The 27,141-nt window shown below is 42.8% G+C and overlaps 1 protein-coding gene and 1 long non-coding RNA gene across 2 annotated transcripts in view; both read left to right on the forward strand.

The window, feature by feature from the left end:
* LOC134497606 (uncharacterized) overlaps positions 1 to 27,141 on the forward strand; it is a 293,428-nt gene that overhangs the window by 193,854 nt on the left and 72,433 nt on the right. The window lies entirely within an intron of this gene.
* Positions 1 to 27,141, forward strand: part of LOC134496072 (vasoactive intestinal polypeptide receptor 1-like) — a 50,920-nt gene that overhangs the window by 9,621 nt on the left and 14,158 nt on the right. The window contains exons 2-5 of the mRNA XM_063301832.1: positions 22,987 to 23,086; positions 24,258 to 24,365; positions 24,882 to 24,991; positions 26,693 to 26,790. Of these exons, the coding sequence (XP_063157902.1) occupies positions 22,987 to 23,086; positions 24,258 to 24,365; positions 24,882 to 24,991; positions 26,693 to 26,790 (416 nt within the window). The remainder of the gene's footprint in view (positions 1 to 22,986; positions 23,087 to 24,257; positions 24,366 to 24,881; positions 24,992 to 26,692; positions 26,791 to 27,141) is intronic.

Genomic DNA, 27,141 nt, shown 5'->3' on the forward strand with positions numbered 1-27,141 from the left:
TAAGTAACCTTGGCAACTTTAAGATGTATGGACTTCAACTCCCAGAATTCTGGGAGTTGAAGTCCACACATTTGAAATTTGCTAAGACTGAGAAACATTGGTGTAAGGATCCTGGAAGGAGAAACTTAGGAAGAATGGTTAGTGGCTGCTCTAAAGTCTTAATACAGTTTAAGCCAAGTTGTGAGCTATCACGCTCATGGAGAAGCCTGAAAGCTGGGTAGCAGGGAGCTGATGGGCTTCCATTCGCTCGAATTCCCAGGCATTGCTTCTGAATCCTTTTCTACACATGGACAGGCCTACTCAATACATCTGCCCAGATGAATGGGATGGCTTGGTGATTTCCCCCCCCCCCCCATGTGTAGAAGCATCTGCCGGCTTGTCCGTATGAGCTTCCATACCCTTATGCAATCCATACACTTAAACAGAAATTGCTTTTGAAGTTTTTTCCCCAGGAAAATTGAACCTCAGGGAAATTCTCCTGGGTGTAGCATGGGGTTGGTGCATTTAGTGATCAAGTCTATGCGAATGTCCTGCCTTTCATTCTGCAAATATCCAACCTCCCTTAGGCTACGAGGACTGGCAAAGGTTTATCCAAGGAATGAGAATCTCAGAGCCTGAATTAACAGCACGGATTAAGATAAGCAAGGTATCTTCTTTTCAAACAGGACGCTGATATAGACAATTATTTCCACCATTTCTTTGTAGGTGTTAGAAGATTGTCCCTTTTGGGAACGGGGGTGGGGGGGGTGGGGGCACTTTACATTGCTTCCCTGTTTTAATAACACTAATTCAAATCATTGTGAAAAGAAGCTCACAATGGCTCTCCTGCCTTTACTGGCCTGCAAGATTTCTTGGCGCCTCATGTTTCTACTAGCAGATGTTGTCAAGGGAAAGTATTCCACGGGCCTTGGGAAATTTTGATGTTTAGGGTGACTCCAGAAGGATGGAAAGACATGTAACATTAAAATAAAGACACCAACAAGGGCACACTCTCCCTCCGCTTTACAGTAAGCAAGTCAAAAAGGCCACCAAGAGAAATTCAGAGGAATTCTCAGACTGCTTGAGGATAAAGTAGAAAAACAGAAGCCTCTTTCCCAGCAGAGCAAACAACTGAGAAATCATAAACCCTGCATTAGAGTTTTCTCCTGCCCCACTGTTCACGTTTTTAAAAGATCCTTTTCATCCTGGTTATATAAACACGTGTGCATTTTATAGACTTTTAGTTTCTGAACAATCGGACACTTAAACTTACGACAAACCACCATTACTAAGTGGGGTTGGCTGGCGTGCAACTCATTGGACTACATGAATTCAGCCGGTGTGATTAAATTATGGCTTATTGTGTCATACAAATCCAGGCAATTGGGTGAATTCAGCAAAAGATGGTTCAGTTACCAAGGTATGCAAACACAGCAGCATATTAATCCTCCTAGGCTGATGAAAGCCAATATGTTTAAAAGCAAAGGTATATATTTGCAGAACGAGCCAATTATTTTCTCCCACACTGATGTCATCTCTTAATTAGGCAAAGTGCTGCCTGAAAATGGGGCAAAGTGGCCAGGGGAGTGAACTATATGCAGAAGACAGCAGACAAATCTCTGTTTTCAATGATAAAGGAACATCGAGCATAGGAGTTCATTGACTTCTTTGCCTGACGGTCAGTTGTAAAAAAAAAAAAGGGAATTTTTAGAGTTGTCTGGCAGCTTTTTGTGTGTCCCCCCAGCCCCTGTTTCCTCATAGGATTTTCCAGACCCAAGCAGGGGTGTCCACCGGGAGGGTGTCAAAAAAGTCAAAATGGCAGCAATCACCATGTGTTCGAACTCCTGTCCGTTTTTATATGTGTCGTGAATGCAAGGGATGTAAAAAGAGGTGGGGCTTCCATTGTGCAGTCACAGAAGCCCTCCTGACCTTTTTGACCTCCTCCTCTCAACAAAGACTGCTGGACACAAAGGATCTTGGAAAACTGCCCTCGCTACTATGCGTTCTGGATTAGTGCAATGCTCTCTACGTGCAGCTGTTCTTGAAGGCCACTCTGAAACCCTGATTACTGCAGAATTGTGGTTGGCGGTTCACAGCTGCGAAGAGCACTGACATCTGTGCTGTGGGCCCTGCACAGGCTGACAGTGTCTTTCTGGGTGCAATTGAAGTGCTGGATTTATTCTATAAATGTGACTTGGCACCTAGGTCCATACAGGACCACCTTCTCAAACCAGAATCAACCCATCTCCTACCATTGTCTGGGAGACGTTGTTGACCATTCCCACTTCTGAGAAGTGAGGGAAGATAACACCAGGAGGTGATGGTTTGGGATCATGGCCCCAGGCCTTTGGAATGGTCTCCCCACGAGCTTTAGATCTGTCGCTTCTTTAGATGTTCCGACAGATGGTAACCACCAAACACTTCAGCTAAGCTAAACTTTGGTAGTTAATGGCTTGTGATCCATTTCTATTTTTCTGACTCATTTCATTTTTTCTGGAGTGGATGATGAGCCTGGCTAGAGTAGGGTTTAATTTTAATGGTTGTCATGGGCATTTCAACTGAGCACTTTTACTTGGGTTGTGGCTGTTGTGAACTTTCAGAAATCCTTGGTGGATCAGTGGTATATCAATGGAATGAATGAATGAACGAATAAATGAACGAATGAGTTTGATCAGGTCTTGTACCTTTAAAGGTGGGGGATCCTGCAGAAACCAAGAGCTGGAATAATTTCCTGCATGCAAATGAGAACTTCTCATTCTTGTGATGTGCTGATGTAGCATGCCAGGCCCCTCCTGACACTGCATTTTCATCTGTCCTTAAGCGTCCCTAATAGTCTGGCCAATTTTATTATGCCACTACTCCATCTTATCAGGCAAGCCTTAACTTTTCTGTCTTTCTTCTGTTCTCTATATTAAGGAGGGTATATACACACACACACACAGACACACACACTTCCCTCATTTGTAATTTTTTTTTAAATCAACCTAGGACTTGAATGGCTGTTGAGCTATTTTAGTGGTTTCTGTTCCCCATACTGCACATAGGGCACAAATCTGCTACGTGTGTGGTACATCTTTGGGGGCAAAAAAACCCATTCCTTGAAGTGTTTACACTTGTGAGTTTGTATGTACATGTGAAAGGAGTTCCCATGGTTCCACACTGGTTGATGTGATGGTTCAATGTGCCTCAGTGAGGGGTTTCTGGGGGCAAGGGGCATCATATTCACTATGACATCACGGTAGAAATGACATCATGGTGCATGTAACATCATCCTGGCTTGTACTGGATGCCTCTGGCCTAACCAACTTTAGTTTTGTGTGTGTGTGCCTTGAAGTCTGCATCGACTCCTGGTGACTGCCTGGACAAATCCCTGCAGTTTTCTTGGCAAGGTGTTTTGGAAGTAGTTTGCCATTGCCTCCTTCCTAGGGCTGAGAGAGAGGGACTGGCTCAAGGTCACCCAGCTGGCTTCGTGCCTAAGATGGGACTAGAACTCACCATCTCCTGGTTTCTAGCCTGATGCCTTAACCACTACCCCAAACTGGCCCTCACTCTACTGTTCGCTCACTTTTAATAATTTTTCTTGTGACCATGTAGATAGTCTCCCATTACCTTTCCATGGATCCCTATTTTGCTAGTCCCATGATGGTGAGTTGTAGAGGGCATAGGGAACGGCCTTGAAAGGCAGGAGGAACAGCCATCACCAAGGGCAGAGTTAGATAAGAGGGGCCTGAGCCCGGCCAAGAACGTAACCTGAGAAAGCATCTCAGACAAGCTTGGAAAACACCTCAGACCAGCCTAGGTCACATGAAGATAAAGGAAGGGAAGGGGAAGCACATTCTGACATGCAAGATTCTGTTACTACAGCTTTACAATAACAGTAGTTCTGGCCTGTAGGGCATTGCTTTCTTAGTCTGGTCTTCCTTGCTGGGCTGACACCATCACACCAATTTAAGCAAATAAATCTTTCTGAGGAACGAGGTTGTATGATTGGTTTTGCCAGATCTTATCCTCTTCCTTCTCTTTTGCAAGGCTGCTTCTACCCTCTGCTGGAAGCAAGCTATGGCGGCAGTCAGTCTTCATGTGGTGGTGGTGCAGCTCTCTCTAGTGGCAAATATAAATAGAGAACAGGACGCCTTCAATGTACTGAAGGATGCTCACAGGTCCTTATGGAGGAACCAGTTGGTTACAGCATGGGAGGCCTTGCATCAGAACTCACTACTTCTTTAACTGCCTGGAACCTCATCCAGGATTGTGGGTGCATAATGGAAGAAAGAAAAAAAAAATTAGCAAGGAGTTTAGGGGGAAAAGAAATGCAGGGAATAAAAACAATAATCAGTTCGTCAGTCTTGAGTGGCATGTAAAATCTTTGCAGTGACCATTCTATAAATAGTGTGGCTAGCAAAGACAGAATGAAGCTGGACATTAATTAATCAATCCATGTTACAGCATGCATGTGGTGTACACACACCAACCCAAGCACACAACTCTATTCACAATAGAAGTCATAGGCTGCAGGTGGATTTCCGTTTTTCCGTGGAGAATAAAAAATTTTAATAATAAAAAATTATTAAAAAGCTGTGTTTGCCTGAAAGTAATTTCTAGGGTAGATTCAGAGTTCAAAGGAAGTTGGACCAAGGTGGTCTTTTGTTGACATCCATTTTTCCTCTTATTTTTCCTCCTGTTCTCCCAGAGGCAATGATCGGGGTGTGAAACATCCACAATCCAATCTGAATTTCCAGTTTGGTTCAGGCAGTTGCTTTGAATATTCTGTTTAAATCATTGGACAGAATCAATTTGAACATTCTGATTAATAAAAGCAAAGGGATGCGTGCCCAAAAGTCCACCAAATTTTCAAATCCGTTCAAAGACATCCCATTTGGCTTGATGCATCCAGGAATCTGGAACTTGCTTCAAAAGTTTTGATTCAGAACGGCAAGGTCATCAGATGACTTTGGGTCCATGATTTCAAACCGAATCCATTCGGAATATGCGTTTTGATTGAGTCAGTTTTCCAGCTGAACTCAGAGTTGATTCAGTTTGACTCACCAGTTTGACTCATCATAACACTGCTGAGCCAAATCTTCAAATTAAATCTTCACACAGTTCTGTTAGAGGTAGATATTAGAGCTGTACACATGGAACAAGAAATAAAATATTGGGAGGAATAGATAAATGGAATTTCAACCAAGGGAAAAAAAACAGACAAGCAGAGAAGGTTGAAAAGGAGGAAACCACCAGACCAATCTGGAATCCAGCTACTGGAGATAAGAATTGCAGACAGTCTCTTTTATTATAAACTCATTATATTTAATTTTGAAGGAAAGTTAAGAAGTGCTTACAGCTTCTGGAAAGAGAAGGCATAATAGCTCCATGCTATTTATAAAGTACACATATTTTTTTCAAGCTTCTGTGTGAACCCAAGGAAAGATGCTGTGGCTTTAATAAATCGGATAATTAAAGCAGTGTGTTTTTAATGAGACACTGGAAGCATCCTGGTTTTTTTCCCAGCCTGTGTGAGAATCTGAAAGAAAGATACATGCTTTGACTCAGTGCTTCTAAACCTCTGCAACTTTAAGAGCTATGGACTTCAACTCCCAGAATTCCCCAGCCAGCATAACATTTCCCTTTCCAGGACTTAAGGAATGTTTCTGATCTTGTTTCTGGTCCTGAATATTCCTTTCAAGACCATCTTCATGGCTCTGTACGCCTAGGATTACCAGATGTCCGGCAAAAGGAGGACATGTCCCCCTTTTTGTCCTCATGTCCTCTATCCATCAGGAATAGCCTTAAAATCAAATATTGCCTGGCTTTTTGAGTATCTAAAAAAAAAACTGCACTATTTTCACAAACTTGTAAACTGTCTGTTTCTTTCCCTCGTCCACCTGAAGGGCCGCAAATCATGGCTTAGGACTGGAGTCCTTTCAACCTGGTATGGGTCCCAATAAACACACCAAGTGAGAAATAAGATAACCCTTTTATTTGAGCACTCAAGTAACAAGGGGGTCTCTCCTCTGAAAAGGAGAGCCCTTTGTGTTAGTAGACAGCATCTTTTATACCATTATCCATAAGATACAGTTACAAACATAAAATGATTATTGGACCATTTCTGTCACAGGGTACATAGGCATGGATACATCTGTGTTCTCTGTGTTAACTACACACTACATCTACACCCATCACCATTTAGGGATTCTGCCCTCCTTCAGGTGTAAAATTCCACCTTGGCCCCTCCTTTGGGAGTGGAATGATCTAATAATGGGAGGAGAATTTAACATTACAATTACCTGTCCGGTTACTTTCGGACAAGATATCCCCCACGTGCGCATGCTTGCATTCTGGTATTACCTCCTACTGGTTTCTGCTGGTTATTCCCTTCCCTTATCTTCCATTTGTGCCATCTCCCAACTTATACCTATCATGTACCTGCCAGCCTCCCTCATATTCCAGCTTATTCTTAGGCATCCTTATCCCCCAGGAAAGCCTTGGAGCTCTCGGGACAAGGAAGCTTATTATTTTCCTTGACAATCACAGCTTACACAGTTAGCTGAACACAGACATTCCTTATAAGAAGGATGCTGGTAAAATTCTGTCTCCACACACCTACAGACTCTCGACGGCCTAGTTTTATGTTATTCAGTTTAATTCCCAATTCCAGCCATTGGCTTCAATCCAGTCCCTTCAAAACTATGATCTCCGCAGTCTGGAGACCCCGTGACTCCTCTAGGGTGAACTGCGGAAAGCACACCATCACTGATTCTATATTATCACCAGCAACTGTTCTTGAAAACTGAAGCTATGTTGGAAAAGATTACAATTGCAAAACCAGTTTTTCTGATGCTAAAAAAAATAATTCTATACACATGTAGGCCTAAGTACTTTGTGGTTGTGGTTGTGGTTGTTTTGCAGTTCTTTGCTGCAATTTTTGTCACAGATATCAAGGAAGTTGAACAGGTGGTGTTATACTTCCCTCCCCCCACCCCCACCCCCATTTGTCCTCCTTTCCAGTTGTCTGTGTCCTCCTTTGCCCGCTCAGATATCTGCGCCAGCCCCATTAGCTCTATTCCTTCATACCTGGTGAGGACAAAATGGTCTCCCCCAAGATCTGAACATTGTTTGCATTAAGCTAAGAGGTGGTGGAAGTAGATTTCCTGAGGGCTGTTGATAGCATAACACACGTAGTGTAAAACCAGTTAACCAAGCACAAAGCCTGTCTGCCCACCACAGGCTGTGCCCAAAACAACCATATTAAGGCTTTCTATGATGATTAGATTAGGGTTAAACCGCTGAGCTGTCGATCGGAAGGTCGGCGGTTCGAAACCATGCGGCGGGGTGAGCTCCCGTTGCTGGTCCCAGCTCCTGCTCACCTAGCAGTTCGAAAACATGCAAATGTGAGTAGATCAATAGGTACCGCTTCGGCGGGAAGGTAACGGCGTTCTGAGTCGTCATGCTGGCCACATGACCCGGAAGTGTCTATGACAACACTGGCTCCAAGGCTTAGAAACGGAGATGAGCACCGCCCCCTAGAGTCGGACACGACTGGACTTTACATCAAGGGAAACCTTTACCTTTACCTTTACTATGATGATCTGCTTCCCACAAAAACCTAAGGCACTGTCTGGATTTCCTGCGCAGAATTGCAAGCTGCTCAATCTCATTTGAGTCTAGTCCATGAAGCCTTCTTGTCATGATCACCATTGCGATGTTCGCTCCATCGTAACAGTTCGCATGCCAGCGTGTTGATGCGTGTTCCTCGCTGGGAGGGTGCTGCTGATAAACCTTGTATGGGGAGATGTGTGGGGCTGTGCCAGGAAGGAATGTGTTTGGGTTATCTCTTAAATGTCAAGGTCTTTTTGCCCGTTGATCAGCAGAGCTCGTTAGGAGCACCTGGGAATGTGGGATTGTTCTGTATGCAAGGGGGGGGGGTCTTTGCTGGAAACGGAGCTATTTAGTTTGAGTTTAGGCGCACTTTTCTCATTCTCAGCTTTCTCTCTGTTTGCACCTTATTCTAAATAAAACCAGACCTTAAACTTAGATTTGGAGTCTGAGCATTTTATTTGAGTAGGGCAATCGTTACACTTCTGGTAAATGCTAGTTCAGCTGTCTTGGGCAAATGTTTCCCTTTCAAAGTCTTCACAATTTCAGGCTGTCAGCTGGGTATCAAAGCCCTGAAACTTTTTAATCTGTGTTGCATGCATTGGATGCATATACAATGGGGTGGGGCTTGGTAATGCCTGCCATTGCGATGTCATTGACATATGCACTCAAACCTGCCCCGCAGATAGCCCTGAGTGTAACCTCAACAGCAGAGTGTCCTGAAGATTGGACCGTTCTCCTCTTGGTTTCTGAAGATCACCCATGGTGAGGTCTGAGTTGTGTCCATGTCTTCTTTCACATGGAGTCCGGGCTTCTCTGCCTACTGCAGAACGCAGCAGAGAACCTATAGCAATGAAAAGAGAGCAGAAGAAGACCTCTTGAGGTCACAGATGATGGTTTTGCAAGAGTGACGGTGGACCAGAGACAGAGGCAGGATTGATTCTGGGTGTGGTTGAATTGACTGGTCTCTCTTGTACAAATATTATTTTATCTAATATCACTTGACTGAAAGACAACAATAAATCACACAATGGAGTCATACATTGCATAATAAATCAATCAATTATCAAAATGGTTAAGTAAAATTAAACAATGTTGCTTCCTTCTGTCCTTAGACTGTGGCATCTCTTCTCCACGTCCCTCCTTAACGGCTTGTTCATGCCTTCCTCACGGTCAGCTGTAAATTCCTTCTAAACCAAATCGAAATATTTTAATAAACAAATGATGCTATGGACTGTTGCAATGGACTGGATAAAATTAGGATCTCTGGAAGGATTTGAGGCTGGACTGTGGATTATGGAGCATGCTTTGCCTTCTCTGTCTAGATGGGATATAAATCCCAAAGTGAAGACAGTTGCCAGAGGACAGTCAGTATAACCATCAACTTAAAGATCACCTGCTACAATTATTTTTCTTTTACTATAGAGTTATTACTATTACCATTATTATTATCCTAGCCAGAAGCACTCCTGAAAGCCATAATTCAGCCCCCTTTCCCCCCTCTACAGGCTGCCCAATTGTTTTCGGTCTCATCCACATCCAGGAACGGCTTCCTGTTGCAGAACTGCCAAATGGCCCTTTTTAATTACAGTAATTTTTATCTTGACAGCATATTGCCTTCTGCAGTGGCAAGTTGAACAATTAAAGGAGAGAGCATGTGCATGAGAGGGGATGGGGGGAGGAGAGAAGAGGTTGGACCTGGTGTATAAAAGGATAATAAAAACCTTGTGGGTTCAAATTAAGGCCAGACTTTTTGGAAGTGCCAACTTCTAGCGTTGGAGGAGAAAGAAAATCTTCATTGGTGAAGCGTTGACTTTCTTCTGCCCCGCAAAGGACACCAAGAAAGTGAAATTCAGGAGGGAGTGCAAGCGTTGTCCTTGAAGTTGTGGTTTCATTGCCAATGCAAAAAAAAGAAAGCCAGTATAAAGTGGGAATGGTGAAAAAACAGAGTTTGCCAGTAGGATAGACGTCCCCAATCTGCTTCCTTCCAGAGGGCTTAGGAAGACAATTCCCCAAATTCCCAACCAGCATGGCCACTTGAGTTGCAGTCCCAACAGGACAAATGCTCAGATTTGGCATCTCTGAGATGAAGTTCGCAGACATCATTGTTCCGCCTTTTTCATGCAGGCTAGCCGCTGCAGAGATGCTTTGGCGAAGCTGTTGCACCTTCACAAAATTCCAGTTGCTCATGGGGACTCTTCCAATACCAACTCTATAAAAAACAAACAACAAACAAAAACTCAATCCAGGGGACCTGCAGGAATGGGTGTACACTGGCCAAGCCATTTCTCATCAATCCTGATAAAAACACTCGACTCTAGCAGAACTGCTATCTCAGCTACTTTGGCCTATCTCATAAATCCAAGCCTTGTTAACTTGCAGTGGCCTTTATAAGAGGATTTGTCTTGGAGGTAAAAGGAAATTGGGACAAAGGGAGGTGGCTGGAAACTGGAAGATTAAGAGACAAGTAAGACTTTAAACCTGTAAAGTTTAAAGAGATCTTTGCTTCTTGCAGCAGATGCAGAGGAAAATGTAAGAGGGAGGGAAGAAGAGTAAATCAGATTTTGAGGGAAACTTCCTGTTGTAAAAATATAATGAAAACAAAGTATCATGGAATATAGCATATATAGCTAATATAAATATGCCAAACTTATAAAATAACAGACCAGTGTGAACATAGGGAAAGAAAGAAAGAAAGAAAGAAAGAAAGAAAGAAAGAAAGAGAGGGAGGGAGGGAGGGAGGGAGGGAGGATCAGTATGGGCACCAATTATTTTATTTATTTATATATATATATGTAATAAAGTAAAATATTACTGTACAAATAACTCTGTTGTTATGTTGCTGTAAGCAGTTCTAGGTGGATTTGGCCAAACGAGTTTAGTATCAAGATGAAACTGGAAGTATAAGGTGGTGCCTCTGTATTATTTAACCATACCTCGAGGTCCAACCTGTGATTCCTAGTTCAGACTTTCAAGAGTTGACCGTTCTATGATGCCACCAACTCCTCTCGGACATGTTCTTATCAAGCCATGACAAAGCAATTATCGGACTTTGAGTTGATGGAGCAGTGCAGGTGAGATCCCAGTTTCCAACGTTGACATTCTCCATTCAGATCCTACATGGCCCCTGAGCTGATTTGATGCCACAAGCCAAACTCCTGGAGATGCTGTTAGCCTGGATTGCTGGTCAAGATCCAGGAAAAAAAAAGTTGCTCTTTTGGCTGCCTGCAAATTGATGAAGCCATCACCCTGCTTTGAGGGGGGAGGTCTCTTGTAATCAATTGTTTGAATGCAAAGTAAGTTTTGATCAACTCTACCATGCCTCCCTCTCTGCTAGGTCATAGCATCTTCAAAGTACAAGGAACCTTGCTCTACTCAGTTTTAATTCTCTTGTCTCTGCCAGCAAGTACCGAAGACACTTTTTAAATTATAAGCTGCAATAAATCGCATGATAGATTTTGGTTCCTGCCTTCAAGAAGAATTTTCGTTGTCTGTGTGCATGCTTGCAGTCGCCACCCAATCTAATGCCAGCTTTTCAAATCCCAAATTAATTTCAGCCACATCAGAGTCACAATTATACCACTTTGATTCAAGTTATTGTTTTCTCCTGGATGCTCTGCTTTTCAGGCATGAAAGAGCAAAGCGTTGCTGGATCTTCTATAAACGGCAAGTTGCCTGGTTTTGAAAAGAGGAGGAGGAGAATGAGAGATGGATAAATGGATTGGGGTGAAGGAAATAGCACCATTTTCACAGTCCAGTGGTAATTCAGTGGTTCCAGATTCCAGGATGATTATCTGTGAAGGATCAACTTCCTAGGCCATGTCTGAATGTGGCCCTTGGTGGTTCTTTTACAGATTTTCACCCAATTCCACAGCAACTGGCTCTCAATTTCAGTAGGCATCAGGCTGAAACTGGTCACCTCTTAATTTCAAGGTAGTAAGACAGTTTCCTGGGATGGTTTGTGAACTACCTGAGACCTCACAGATGTTATTTTAGAGGACTTCAGAAACAGGATTGGTTGCAGTGGCCTGTAGGTCAAAATTTATGGGAAAAGGGTTGCCTTATTTTTCTTGTCAAGCACAAATTAGGTCTCATTGATGACAAGTTAGGGAACAATTTTGTATGGGTTAGTGGGTGTCAGCCCTTTGAGGTAGGCCAGTTCAGGAAACAGACCCACAAGAAATCCTAGAACTCTATATTATTGTTGTAGGGTATAATAACAGAATCTTGAAAGCCAGACAGTGTTTCTCCTTCCCTCCCTCTTATACCAATGATTATCAAGATGGGGCAACCTTGAGATTCTTTCTCATCCCTTCCTGTTTTCCTGGGCAAAGTTCATATCTTCTAATGGCAGCCCTGTATTTTCTTCAAGTCCATTTCCATATTCCTCTACAACAGGTTACAAACCTTCAAGAAAGTCAGAACTGTAAGTTTTAGGAATATTGGGTTATTAGAAGGTTGAGTCTAAATCCTCTTTGACTGTGTGGACCATAACAAATTGTGGCAAGTTCTTAGCGGTATGGGGATGCCAAGTCATCTTGTCTGCCTCCTGAAGAATCTGTATAACGACCAAGTAGCAACAGTAAGAACAGACCACGGAACAACGGACTGGTTTAAGATTGGGAAAGGAGTACGGCAGGGCTATATACTCTCACCCTATTCAACTTGTACGCAGAACACATCATGCGACATGCTGGCCTTGAGGAATCCAAGGCTGGAGTTAAAATCGCTGGAGGAAACATTAACAATCTCAGATATGCAGATGATACCACTTTGATGGCTGAAAGCGAAGAGGAACTGAGGAGCCTTATGATGAAGGTGAAAGAAGAAAGTGCAAAAGCTGGCTTGCAGCTAAACCTCAAAAAAACCAAGATTATGGCAACCAGCTTGATTGATAACTGGCAAATAGAGGGAGAAAATGTAGAGGCAGTGAAAGACTTTGTATTTCTAGGTGTGAAGATTACTGCAGATGCTGACTGCAGTCAGGAAATCAGAAGACGCTTAATCCTTGGGAGAAGAGCAATGACCAATCTCGATAAAATAGTCAAGAGCAGAGACATCACACTGACAACAAAGGCCCGCATAGTTAAAGCAATGGTGTTCCCCGTAGTAACATATGGCTGCGAGAGCTGGACCATAAGGAAGGCTGAGCGAAGGAAGACAGATGCTTTTGAACTGTGGTGTTGGAGGAAAATCCTGAGAGTGCCTTGGACTGCAAGAAGATCAAACTAGTCCATCCTCCAGGAAATAAAGCCAGACTGCTCACTTGAGGGAATGATATTAAAGGCAAAACTGAAATACTCTGCCACATAATGAGAAGACAGGACACCCTGGAGAAGATGCTGATGCTAGGGAGAGTGGAGGGCAAAAGGAAGAGGGGCCGACCAAGGGCAAGGTGGGTGGATGATATTCTAGAGGTGACGGACTCATCCCTGGGGGAGCTGAGGGTGTTGACGACCGACAGGAAGCTCTGGCGTGGGCTTGTCCATGAAGTCATGAAGAGTCGGAAGCGACTGAACAAATAAACAACAAAGAAGGTTGAGTCTAAATCCTCTTTTTCTGCATAGCTGGAGAAGATACAGTAAAGATGAGGCCATTTGACTGCAGCTTTCAACTTTCAGCTTTGAAAGGCTGTCATTTAAAGGACGGAGTGAATTTGTTTACTGTCATTCAAAAAGACAGGGACAGAAGTGACATTTATATTACTGTATAGGAGAGGCTCTTGACTCAATCGTGCGATGATTTCCTGGTGTTACAAGCTGGTCAACAGAAATATTGGAAGTTCTTGCGATTGTTCTTTATTATTTATCCAATCATTGGATTTGCATCCTACCTTCCTTCTTAGGGTTCAAGGTAGAATACCTGCAAGGTAGGCGAGATGACAGGAAGTGACTGGATCAAGATCATCCTGGAAGCTTCTGTGATTGAGGATAAACTTGAACCTGGGTGTCTCTGATCCAAATCTACCATTTTTAACCATGGAACCAGAAGAGCTGAAAGACCATTATCAAGGAAGATGCCCAGTACTGATGGGAAATTTGATTTGCTATCATTTAGGAACACTTCAACTCTTTTATTCTATCTTGGTGTGATTGGATGGGGCAAAGGATGGGGGTTTGAGGGAATATGGGGACATGCGCTAAATATGAAGTGGCTGTCAGCACAAATCCACCTTCAGCTAGAGAAGTTCCATGGGTGACTTGGGCCAGTTGCTCTTTCTGGGCAGACACTGTCCAACGATGACAACAAGAACAACAACTACCCTTAAAAACAAAGAAAAACAGGAGAATCCTAGCTGTGTCCCCAAACATCTTTTGCTGCCCACTCCCCCAGCAGACTTTGGGCTCCTCAACCACATGAAATGTGACCTTCATCACTCAACGAGGGCCCAGCCCTGCTTGACAGAATGGTGGGTAGGGATATCAATGTGTGAACTCATGGCTGATTCCTGCCATGGGGAATTTGTTCTTCCCATGTTCTGACATTCCCAGGAATGCTTTGCATGGGAAACTTCTCCTGACAAAGCCCGTTTGGTTATCTTGGTCAACCTGAGGAGGTTGGAGGAACTTTCACTGAGGTTGGCTAACTGAACTTGTCACTTCTACATTGTTGGCTGATTTTTCTTGTATTTGAATTTATTTTTCCCTCCCTCCCTCCCTCCCTCCCTCCCTCCCTCCCTCCCTCCCTCCCTCCCTCCTTCCTTCCTTCCTTCCTTCCTTCCTTCCTTCCTTCCTTTTTCGTTTTTCCTTTCTGCCTTCCGCCTTCCCCCCTTCCCCTTCCCCTCTTCCTCCCTCCCTTCCCCTTCCCCTTCCCCTTTTCCTTCCTTCCTTCTCCTTGCCCAATTTCCTTCCCTTATTTCCTTCCCCTTCCCCTTTCTTCCTCTCCTCCCTCTAAGTTTTACATCTTTCCAGGAGGGGGAGTGGGGGGCTTCTACCACATCCCAGAGTCTTTCCCACCAGAAGAGCAGGTCCAGCCTTTGGAACGGGCTTCCCCCCACCTGGCGTGGGCTGGAGTTTGTGGGGAGAAAAGCTTCCTGAGTGGTGCTGAGCTGTTGCCAAGAGGTGGTCAGAGGGATGCGCCAGAAGGGAGGGAGGAGGAGAATCTCCCCCGCTGCCGCCAGAGATGTTGCTAACTTTCAGCTGGTCCCTTTTCTCCCTGGTAAGTGCGATCTCTATCCTGATCCTTTTGCAAAAATCAGGCTTCTTTTCGGACAGGAATATGCGGCTCCTTCTAGGAGAAAGCAGAGGGGGGCGCTTACAATCCCATAGGGCAAACAGCTCATAATGCCTTCGCTCAGCTTGTTTTATTCAGAGATAATTCAATAGCTTGCTCTGAGCACTTTTTTTTACTGCATTTTTCTCAGTGTGGCAGGAAGGACCCCAGGCTGGAGGGTTAACAAGGGAGGCAAAGGCAGGATTGCAAAGACCCTGGAATAAGCATGGAATGCAAAGTTCTTAAAGATTCTGGATAAAGTCCCTGGCAGAGTGGAAAAGGGTGGGAGGATGCATGTTTTGGTATGGGCTGCAAGCCACTGAGCTTACCCAGTTCATTGCTTCTTTGCTTTACATCTGATTATTTACTATTCATTAATCTAACCTCTAGATTGTAGACCGTGGGGCGCGAGGAGGGGTAACCAACCCTGGGGGTGTTTAGCACCCTGAAGATGCTCCTATAGATCAAGAACCTCTTGTTTACCATTTACGCCTTGGAATATATGACTTATTTAGGAGCATTGTTTTCTTGTATTTTAATTAGTATTTATTTTTGTTTTATTGTAAACTACCCAAAGTTGCTCTTTGAGTGAGATGGGCGGTGACTAAATCTGAAATATAAATAAATAGATCAACTTATCAGTCATCCATCTATTAATCCTATCTATTGTATCTATCATCTATCATCTCTATCTATTCTCTATTAATCTACCCCTTATCTATATATTAATTGTCCATCTATTAATCCTATCATATCTATCTCTCTGTCTATCTATCCTCTATTAATCTACCCCTTATCTATGTATTAAGTGTCCATCTATTAATCCTATCTATCATCTATCATCTCTATCTATTCTCTATTAATCTACCCCTTATCTATATATTAATTATCCATCTATTAATTCCATCTATCCATCCATCCATCCATCCATCCACACATCCATCCATCTACTGTCTATTAATCTACCTCTTACCTATCTATTAATTGTCCATCTATTAATCCTATCGTATCTATCTACCTATCTATCTGTCTATCCTCTTTTAATCTACCCCTTATCTATGTATTAAGTGTCCATCTATTAATCCTATCTATTATCTATCCATCCATCCATCCATCTACTCTCTATTAATCTACCTCTTACCTATCTATTAATTGTCCATCTATTAATCCTATCGTATCTATCTACCTATCTATCTGTCTATCCTCTTTTAATCTACCCCTTATCTATGTATTAAGTGTCCATCTATTAATCCTATCTATTATCTATCCATCCATCCATCCATCCATCTACTCTCTATTAATCTACCTCTTACCTATCTATTAATTGTCCATCTATTAATCCTATCGTATCTATCTACCTATCTATCTGTCTATCCTCTTTTAATCTACCCCTTATCTATGTATTAAGTGTCCATCTATTAATCCTATCTATTATCTATCCATCCATCCATCCATCCATCTACTCTCTATTAATCTACCTCTTACCTATCTATTAATTATTCATCTATTAATTCCATCTATCCATCCATCCATCCACACATCCATCCATCTACTCTCTATTAATCTACCTCTTACCTATCTATTAATTATCCATCTATTAATTCCATCTATCCATCCATCCATCCACACATCCATCCATCTACTCTCTATTAATCTACCTCTTACCTATCTATTAATTATTCATCTATTAATTCTATTTATCATCTCTATCTATCTATCTCTATCTATCATCTATCATCATCACTGGGGAAAATACTGAAATGTAGGTCATGTATCCAGTTGAGTGGGGAAGTGTATCTCCAAACAAGAGCGATCTGTAAAATCCTTGCTGAGCAAAATCTGCCTTTCTCCCCAAAGCTACGCTGCGTCTCCACCTGTGCCTCACTTTCCCTTGGGATAACCTGTTCCTCTGTTATCTCACTGTCTTCTCTCTCTTACTTTGGGGAACCGCTTTGACTGTTGGGATTGAGTTAGTGAACCCAAAAGACTTTAGGGGTGAAGCAGACTTCACATTAAGGCAAGTTCTATATTCTTTTGGAGCTTTTTCAAATGGGAAGCCCAAGGCCAGATATATCAATTATTTGTCTAAATATGCCTCAATAATGGTGAACATCACATTAGTATCTGTCTTGGTAAAAGTTGGATTCTATGGGAGATGTTTGGCAGTGTTGATGACAGCCTTACTTTGCTTCAGAGTCCTGATAGGATGCATTCTGGGAATTTGCTTTGGAAACTCATACTTGAGAGGTGTGTGCATGTGTGTGTGTCTGTGTGTCTGTGTGTTAAAACTCAGTGCCAGTTTTCTGATGACCTGCAAGTGAGCATTTTCTTTCCCCCTCTCAGTATTTACCTAACCTCATCTGCATGTGTTCAGAAATACTAAAATACTAAATATTGACAGCAGGGCTATCCACATGAGGGGTCAAAAAAGTCAAGACAGTGGCCAAAACTGTGCAATTGAGGCCACATACCCCTTTTTATGTCCAACTTCCACTTCCATAGAGTGTCACAGGGAATACCATGGCTTGTACTTTTCTGATCTTTGCAGGTATAAATCAGCAAAGTGGTTTCCTAGTATTTTGAGATAGGAAACACCTGAAAACAGCATAAAGCAGCATAAACCATCATATTGGCTTTAAATAAACTAAGAAACATGAAGCAAGAAACATGGAAAAAAATACTAGGTCCATCTTCACTGTGATGCAATGGGTTCCTTTTTGCATTAATATCCTGCTCACTCTTGGCTTCACCCAGATGTTATGAGTGGTCCCTGCCTCCCTGCAAAATTATCCATCCATACAGTCTATTGGAGGTTATTTTTTTCTTTTTCTCTATCTTCCTGAAAAAGTTCTCTTGACATGGCTGGATGCTTTTGAAGTTCTGACAAGTAGGTTTGATCACCATAATTACTCTTCAACTGAAGTGCGGGGAGTACTTTTGACAGCTATTAACTTTTAATTGGGATGACAAAAAGAGTCATAGAATATGTCAAAACATCAGGCAGACAGGCACAGAAGTTTTCCCTGGGAGTGCGGGAGGAGAATAAAAAGGGCACCACGAATGGGATTATCAAGGAGAATCTACATTACTTGGCAACATGGCCAGTAGGTGGGACGTGTGAACAAAGACTCTTGAGGAGCTACGTGGAAGAGTGATTATAGTTGTGGAATTGCATGTTATGGGTCCAAACACTAGAAATGGATCCCTCCCAAAGGATTTAACCCCCTTGGCACTGGAGCTCCTACTCTGAGCATTTCTGTGGTGTCACCTCTCCTTTCCATCGATTTTTTTTTCTTCCAAGCTCATCAGTTCCAAGACCAGTTTTAAAGACTGACCTCATTGTGTTCTAGGCAAGGCGAATGACTCAGGAGGTACTCAATGGGCCTTAGAGACGGGGGCAGCTGAGGATTGGTTGTGGGTGTCAGGAATGTTGGTAGTTGTAATTCCGACACATCTGAAGAGTGCCTTGTCCTTGATCTCCTAAGTCAGAGGGACATAAACTGAGGCCCAGGGACCATGCTGGCTCAGAAAAAAACTTGGATTCAGTCCCAGAGAAGCCATAACCAAATTGCAATTTTTAATGTGACTAGAGAGGAACCCAGTCAACGATCTTTAATTTTAAATACATGTAAACAAATCAAGTTTTGTTTTGAACCTGGCCCCTGTACTGCATGTTGGTTTAGGCCCCATGGCGTGAAAGTTCTCAAAAACCAAGTGTGCCTCTCTCACTCTTCCCAAAAGCTGATCTGCTCAAACATAAAGCTTGGCAAGATTTGATATCCTCAACAGCCCACACAACATTTTACAGTACCCCCTTCCCTCCCCAAGTCAACATTTCCAGTAGAATTTATGGAGGAAACCACCTTGCCGAAAGATTCTGATGGTGGGTTTGTAATCTCCTAGCCATTTCCAAGAAGACTTGCATGCACCAACCAGCCATATCGTCATTGCACAATAGATTAGAATCGTAGGAAGCTGTCTGTCAAATTGCCTTGGCGTATGGGAGATTGACACTCGCATTCTGCCGGTGTAGATGCATTTCTTCAAAGAAGGGGAGTTAAACTGGAAGATGTAACCCTACTTGTTCCGACTGTTGGCTCGCTCTTTCTCAGCAACTTAACATGAACGATAAGTCACCGCAATCAAATTGGATTCTTGATAAGAGCAAGATAATCCAATCTGGAAATGTAGAGATGGAAAAATTCTTTTCTATCATGTGTCACGGCAAATTGTGCCTTAATCACTTCCCATTTAGATTATTGGGATGTGTGCAGGTGTAAAATGAAGCAAGTGTCAAATGCACGGGCTTCAGTAAATTTGCACAGCTCTTTTCCGACTGCTTTATCTGTCCTTGCAATTCATTTGATGTTGCATTACAGCAGCAGACTAGATTAGGAAGGAGGAGGATTGGAATCAGAGGAAGGGGAGGAGGATCAGAATCAGAATCAGAATTGGAGGATCAGAATCTGAATCAGAATTGGAGGATCAGAATCTGAATCAGAATTGGAGGATCAGAATCTGAATCTGAATCTGAATCAGAATCAGAATCGGAGGAGGATCAGAATCAGAATCAGAATCAGGGGAGGATCAGAACCAGAACCAGAACCAGAACCAGAACCAGAACCAGACTCAGACTCAGACTCAGACTCAGACTCGGAAAAGGATCTGAATCTGAATCTGAATCGGAGGAGGATCAGAATCAGAATCAGGGGAGGATCAGAATCAGAATCAGAATTGGAGGAGGATCAGAATCAGAATCAGAATCAGGGGAGGATCAGAATCAGAATCAGAACCAGAACCAGAACCAGACTCGGACTCGGACTCGGACTCGGAAAAGGATCTGAATCTGAATCCGAATCTGAATCTGAATCTGAATCGGAGGAGGATCAGAATCAGAATCAGGGGAGGATCAGAATCAGAATCAGAATCAGAATTGGAGGAGGATCAGAATCAGAATCAGAATCAGGGGAGGATCAGAACCAGAACCAGAACCAGAACCAGAACCAGACTCGGACTCGGACTCGGAAAAGGATCTGAATCTGAATCCGAATCTGAATCTGAATCGGAAGAGGATCAGAATCAGAATCAGAATCAGGGGAGGATCAGAATCAGAATCAGAATCAGAATTGGAGTAGGACCAGAACCAGAACCAGAACCAGAACCAGACTCAGACTCGGACTCGGACTCGGACGGACTCGGACTCGGACTCGGAAAAGGATCTGAATCTGAATCTGAATCTGAATCTGAATCTGAATCTGAATCTGAATCGGAGGAGGATCAGAATCAGAATCAGAATTGGAGGAGGATCAGAATCAGAATCAGAATCGGGGGAGGATCAGAATCAGAATCAGAATCAGAATTGGAGGAGGATCAGAATCAGAATCAGAATCAGAGGATGATCAGAATCAAGATCAGAATCAGAATCGGGGGAGGATCAGTATCAGAAGCAGGGGAGGAGTAGGGGGAGGAAAATAGTAATGGAAAATCATTTTATTGCAATTGTGAAAATTCCACAGACATGTCTGTGAGTCCCCAGGAACTGAACGTCGCTCAAGACCCTCTTGGCCCAACTAAGTGACATCCCCCAGTTAACCATGGCTGATCTGGACAAAGCTAACCAGACTTGGTTAGAGCCTGGATAGGCCACCAGGAATTTCCAAAGCTGAACATCAGCCTGGGAAACCGAAAAAACTCCCTGGAAGAATGCAGTGGTAAAACCCTTTGGCTTGACTCAGGAACATCTGTAGGGGAGAATCAAAGAAGCCAAGATGGAAGTTGGAACCAAGCTAACAAAACCCTACTTTGAGGAAGCAGGTGCAGATGCCATCATGACTCCCACCCCCACCCCCAAGAAGCCCCCTGCCCCTTGCCAAAAAAAAGCTACCTCAAAAAGTCCATCTGATAGGAGTTGAGTCTGACTTGAGGAAGACATTATTTTTTACCTTCAAGTGAACATCAGATTGATACCTTTTTAAAAAGAAAAACCACCACTTCATTCCTACAGTACTGCACTTATCTTTGATATGACTTGGCTATTATTAACCCTCGGATTTATGAAGATGGTATTTATTTAGTGGTAAGGCTTTGATCTCCAGGATGGCAACTCTCATTGATCTTCCAGGGTGGATGATATTTTAGGCAACGGGGTTATTCATTCTGAATCTGAGGTTATTTAAATCTGATTTGCCAGGCACAATTACGGGAGATCAAAGTGATAAATGCTGGGTATGTGTACGACAACTTGATCAAAACAGTCTGTTTGATCTAGCAAAGTGGACACAGGCCCAGCGGCAACAAACAGGTCTGAAACAGCCAACTTCCATGTGGGAATTTCCTTGGTGAGCCAGAATTATGGAATACAGTGTGAGTTTAGAAGCCCGTGCAACCAATGTGTAAGAATCCAGGAGGGAGGGAGGGGGAAAGAAATGCTGCGTAGGGGCCTGAAAGAAATAAAAGGCATCTCAGAATTCAAAATCTGGTATAAACACTCTTACTTATTCTGGCAGCTTCCACCCTTCCGGATCAGAAGCGGTGCCCAGAACTTCCCCACCGCCCTTCGTTCTCCTGGTGTTTGCTATCAAACCACATGGAGCCTAAGTTTAGTTAGAAATCGGATAATCCAGTTTCCCTGTGCTTCACATCTGAGAGTGCCATTCAGCCCCTGGCATAGAAACCTCTCTATTTCAGACAATAGATTCCAGGTTAAAAATACAAAAAATAAATAGGTTGTGTGTTAATTCTCCCTCTGGCTCTTTTGAAAAACCAACCTGCAATTATCCCCAAAGCACAATTTCATAAAATTACTATTGAAATGTGCTTTAGATTGCCAAAGAAGGTGGGGGGTGGGGGGACAATTAGCTGCTAGCCAAGCCCTGATGGGGATCTTTTGAAATGCAAATCAGATTATTTCTCAGAGTAATGATTACTTTTCAGAGTAATCACATTGTTTCTTCTCTTAATAGTCAGGGATTATTTTGGTCCAATCCTAGGCAAAATTTAGTTTCCTCTGTCTGTTCATTCTTTTTTTAAGGATTCCATTGGAAATATTCCAGTGGCTATAGAAAGGAGGTTTCCCATTTTAGAATAAAAAAATAATATGCAGAACAAATGTACCTATTGGTATAATAAAATTGAGGACATTATTACATTGGTGTGGTTGGTTTACTAACCTTAAAGGGGGCAGTTTGGGTTGAATTGATTTTTATTTAACCTGGACATCTGTCCCAAAGCCCTCTCTGGATGCTGATCCTGACCTCAAGCGGTCTGTGATTCTTCTATCCTAGTTATATCATCGCAGTACACCTTGCCACTTCCAAATAAACAAGTGGCATTTTGGAGGGAATGGCGGGGCAGGGAAGAAAATGTTTTAGGGTGCCCTTAGATGGGAATTCATGCAAATAGTCCTTGACAAAGCAGTGTGTAAACCAGAATTCTCCCCGGATAAGTTCCACTTGTCCAGATGTTCCATTACAGATTCAGCAACACACAGGAAACGTGGATGAAAATTGGGGTTAAGATTATTAAGGTATAATAATAATAAAAAATGTCTGGTTTGGGGTTTAATATGATTAAGATTATTAAAATTGTTGTATTATCAAGTATATTGGCAGACAGTTTATATGTTTTTTTAGTTTGATCTTTATTATAGTAGACAGGAATATATAGAATAGTAGTAGGAAGGAAATAATTAAATAAATGTTGTCTTTGGGGAGGAAGTTGATTAGGAGGTCTATTATATATTATATTATATTATATTATATTATATTATATTATATTATATTATATTATATTATATTATATTATATTATATTATATTATATTATATTATATTATATATATTAATATAAGGGGATGGAGCAACTGTATTTAGTGATTTTTATAATGTGCCAATGGAATGATGTATAGAAATAATGTGATTTTGGTTTAATATAGATTAATGATTATGGAAAACTGCTGTATATCCTTGCTGTTAAAAGTCAGAAGTCACCTCTCTTTGTAATTTTGAAAATTTTTCTCTTGTGTTTCCACACTTTTTTAGTTTTTATCTTTTTTTTTCCTTCGTAGTTTTTTGTTTTTCTGTAGCTTTTATCTTTGCTTGAAACTTAATAAAATTCTGATTTAAAAAAAAGGAAACATGGATGAAAACGGTTGGATTCTATAATAACATTTCCTTTCCTCTCCTTTTCTTTCCATTTTCACTAGGCTGCTTCCATCCATCCGGAATGCACAATATTTCAACAGGTGGTGAAGGATAAGGCTCAGTGTTTGGACCAAAACCAATCTGTACGGTTAGATTTTAAAGGTGATGGACATGGACTTGGGGTTTCCAAAGCTTTTGGAAATGTCTAAATACGTTGACTAGAAAGTTATGGGACAAATGGACGGATTGTATTAGACTAATGACCAACCATGCTATGACCATGTATTTGTGATGGTACCAGTCAACTAGGAAATGGTGGCCATCTTGCGGTGTTTTTTACTGCTAGAATTATTTATACATTACTATTTTTTTTATCTGGCCTTGACTTTTGTTGACTTTAAGACAACGTATATATCTAATGCTCCTTCCTCCTAATTTCCACACAACAACCACCCAGGTGAGTTGGGTTGAGAGAGAGGGACTGGTCCAAAGTGTAGTGGTGTGTGGGAAAGACCTTGGGAGACAGGGCCAAGAGACACTGCCAAGGGAATAGTCAGGTAAGAGACAGGTGAGCCCACCGATGCATAAAGGGTGGGGCAAGAGGCTCAGGAGAGACCTTCCCTAATTTCTTGGGCTGTAAAGGGGAGGACTGTACCTTCAGACTTGCAAGATTGATGTTGGCCTTGCGGGGTAAACCAGAAAGGAATCAGAACAAGAATTAGATGAGCTAATTCTATTTCACTGTAAAGCTACCTTAACAGAATCTTGCAAGTCTGAAAGTACAAATCTCCCCTCATCCTCTTTACAGCCTGAGATTTGAATTCCACACATCTTAAAGTTGCCGAAGTTGAGAAACCCTGGGCTATAGTAACAGAATCTTGAAAGCCTGACTGCATTTTCCCTTCCTTCCCTCTTATAGCTCAAGAAATTAGGGTGTAGCCAGTTTGAGTTTCTTTTTAATACTTTCCTTGTTTCCTGGGCTTAAAGCAGGAAACCGCATAGTTTCTCTAAAGTCGTCTCTATGGCTCTCTATATTCCTTTTGGGGAAAGCAGAACTAGTCCCAGAAGACTTCTCCTGCCCTCTGAAGATGGCCAGTCTGTTCCTCAGCTCCAGCCCACCCCACATTTAGTCCGTTGGCAGGAGCCTTCCCTAACAGCATGCCCTCCAGATGGGCTGGATGGGAATTTGGGATGCTGTAGTCCAACCCATCTAAGGGTATTAGCTCAAGGAACGTTGAGATAAACCGTGGAACCCAGACCCAAAATTCCTTCTGCTGTATCCCCTCCACCTTTATTTCATGACTTTGGATTTTACCTGCTTGTTTTCTTTCAGGTTGTGCGGGAGATTGGGATGGACTGAGCTGCTGGCCCGAAGCTGACTTTGGAGAAACAGTAACCCAACCATGCCCAGGATTTTTGGAACAAATCACCAGCACTCATGGCAAGAAATATCTCTTTCTCTCTCTTTTTAGTAGCATCTCCCTTAACATCACTTTCGACAGGGACTCAGAGGCAGATATGGGGTCCAGACAGGCTAGTGGTGAATTGCTGGAACAGGAGGAAAAGAATGCAAAGACATTGAGATAGATGACTTGGTCAACAAGGTGATGGACAGATTTGGGAATGGAAAGACAAGGGAGGGAATAACAGAGTCTGCTTAGCACGTTCTCTTATATGTTGATTACTGAATCCACCTAGCAAAGTTCTTATGCAAGCTTCCCAGATCATTTGAAACCTTCTTGATTATCTAACTCCAGATTCTCTATCTTCTCTATTAGAGGTCAAAGTTGAGAAGCAAACTCCAGGCTAACAAATCTCACCTCCTGCAACTGCGCCAATTCCATAGTTCTTAACATGCCAACGTCAAACATCCCCACCTTCACTGCATCAGCCTTCTGCATTAATATTTATGGTTTGGAGGCCAACAAAGTGTTTCATGCTGTTTCATGCTTTATAGGGTTCCTGCACCGAAATTGTACCCCAGGTGTTTACTGGTCGGAACCATTTCCATCTTACTCAGTTGCCTGTGGCTTTGAAGAAGGTTTAACAAGGGGACCAGAAGATCAGGTCAGGGCTCCATCTCATTTGGACGAAGGGAAAGTTGTTCCCCAGATGCATTGATGAGCACCTCTGTTCCTCCAGCTGCTGCTTTCGTGCTTCCTGGATGGATTTAATGGGGGAAATCCCAGCTGATCAGGATCACACAGTAGCCTTGCAATGTCATTCCAATCGAATTTGATGTGAGGAGTATTTCCCTAGGGACAAATGAAGTGAAGTAGTGATAAGGGCTTATGGTGATGGCAACCGTAGTTGGAACCTTTCCATGCATGATGTGTTCCAGACAGTGCAATTAAGGGAGAGAGAGATTTGCACTGCTTTGTGGGATGCAGAACTTCTTTTTCCAATTTAAAGCAAGGAAAATGCAGGGGATACTGCCTCAGCTGTGGATTCTGAAAAAGGGAGCAGCAATAAGAATCACTAAGTGGTTCTTCAGTCCTTTAAAACAACCAACCAGCATGTTTCCATTATGTCTAACTGTACTAGTGTGGTGTAATTGTTAAGGTATTGGACTAGGAGCCCAGGTTTCAATCCAGCCCCAGCCACAGAAGCTTATGGGATGTAATGGAATGTGAGAATGACCTTGGAAGATGGGGGGTGGGGGAAGAGATGCTGCCTAGGGAACAATCAGATAAAAGGGGGAGGAGCCCACAACTGAGTAACGGGAAGAGAAAGAAACTTAGGAAGGATCCGGCCTAGCTGATAAGGTGGTAAAAAGGGACAGTGGGAGATTTGTACTTTCAGACTTGCAAGATTCTGTTAATGTAGCTTTATGTCACGCTCCCCGGTCAAATGTTCCCAGAACATCTTATCGAACTCGCATCCATCTTCTAGCAACCCGTGCCAACCCGCAAGTCACCAGCAGGGAGGGGGAGCTGGGGTGGAGTGTGAATCATCTTGTTTGGGCTAGATGCTCCTTGTCCCAAGGTCACTGGGAGAGAAACCGCTCCAGCCATCTGCTGGCACAAGAAGGAGGGGCGCATACCTAAGGGGGTAGTGGGGGGGGGGAATTTGAAGTCTCTGTGATTTTAAATTATAGAAACGTGAGGGAAATGCCATTCACAACTTTTTCTTTGTACTGAACACTTTGCTTCATTAAATAGATAATAAATAAATAAATAAATAAATAAGCAACAGCTTATGAGTCGTAATTGAGTGAAAGATTGAGTGTTCCAGTCATTACACCTTACAGCCATCAATCTTGCAAGTCTGAAAGCACAAATCTCCCACCGTCCCTTTTTACCACCTGCTAAGTTAGGGCGGATCCTTCCTAAATTTCTTTCTCTGCCTGTTACTCGCGGGCTCCTCCCCCTTTTATCTGATCGTTCCCTAGGCAGCATCTCTTCCCTCTGTCTTCCAAGGTCATTCCCACATTCCATTACTTGGGGTGACTGTAGGCCAATCCACTCTCTCAGCCCAACCTACTCATGGGGTTGTTGCTGTAGGGAGGTAGGAGTTTTGCGGATGCTGTCTTGAGTTCCAATAGTCCGCTGGAGCTGGGTGGCTAACAAATTCAAAATAGTAATAGTAATAATCATAATGGGATATCAAGCTAATAAATTTAATACGAGGTGCAACACTGCTTCCACACAGTTCCTCCTCTTCATATTAATGGCATTCGATGCAAGCCAACTTAAGACTCCGACATTCTTATGGGGATGTTCTCCCCATAGGCTTCAACTTCTGAATTTTCTTTCCCCTTCTGCACAGAAATCATACTACTTGGCATTCTGGTATATCTACACCGCCGGCTACGCAATATCTTTAGCGTCGCTTATTACTGCCCTTCTCATCTTTGCTTTCTTCAGGTAAATATATATAGACTACTGCAATGCGCTCTACATGGGGCTACCCTTGAAGAGTATCCGGAAGCTTTGGCTGGTCCAGAATGCCGCTGCACAGGCTATTTGTGGTGCCCCTAGAAGGGCGCACATAACACCTTTGCTACGTGAGCTGCATTGGATACCAGTTTGCTTCTAGGTCCAATTCAAGGTGTTGGTTATCACCTTTAAAGCCATACATGGCATGGGACCGGGTTACCTGAGGGACCACCTCTTCCCCGTATCATCAGCCCGTCCCACCCGATCATGCAGAGAGGGAATGCTGCAGACCCCGCCTGCAAGAGAACTCCATCTGGCGGGGTCCAGGAGGCGGGCCTT

Source organism: Candoia aspera, chromosome 4 (genome assembly GCF_035149785.1).
Source record: "Candoia aspera isolate rCanAsp1 chromosome 4, rCanAsp1.hap2, whole genome shotgun sequence".
NCBI lineage: Eukaryota > Metazoa > Chordata > Lepidosauria > Squamata > Boidae > Candoia > Candoia aspera.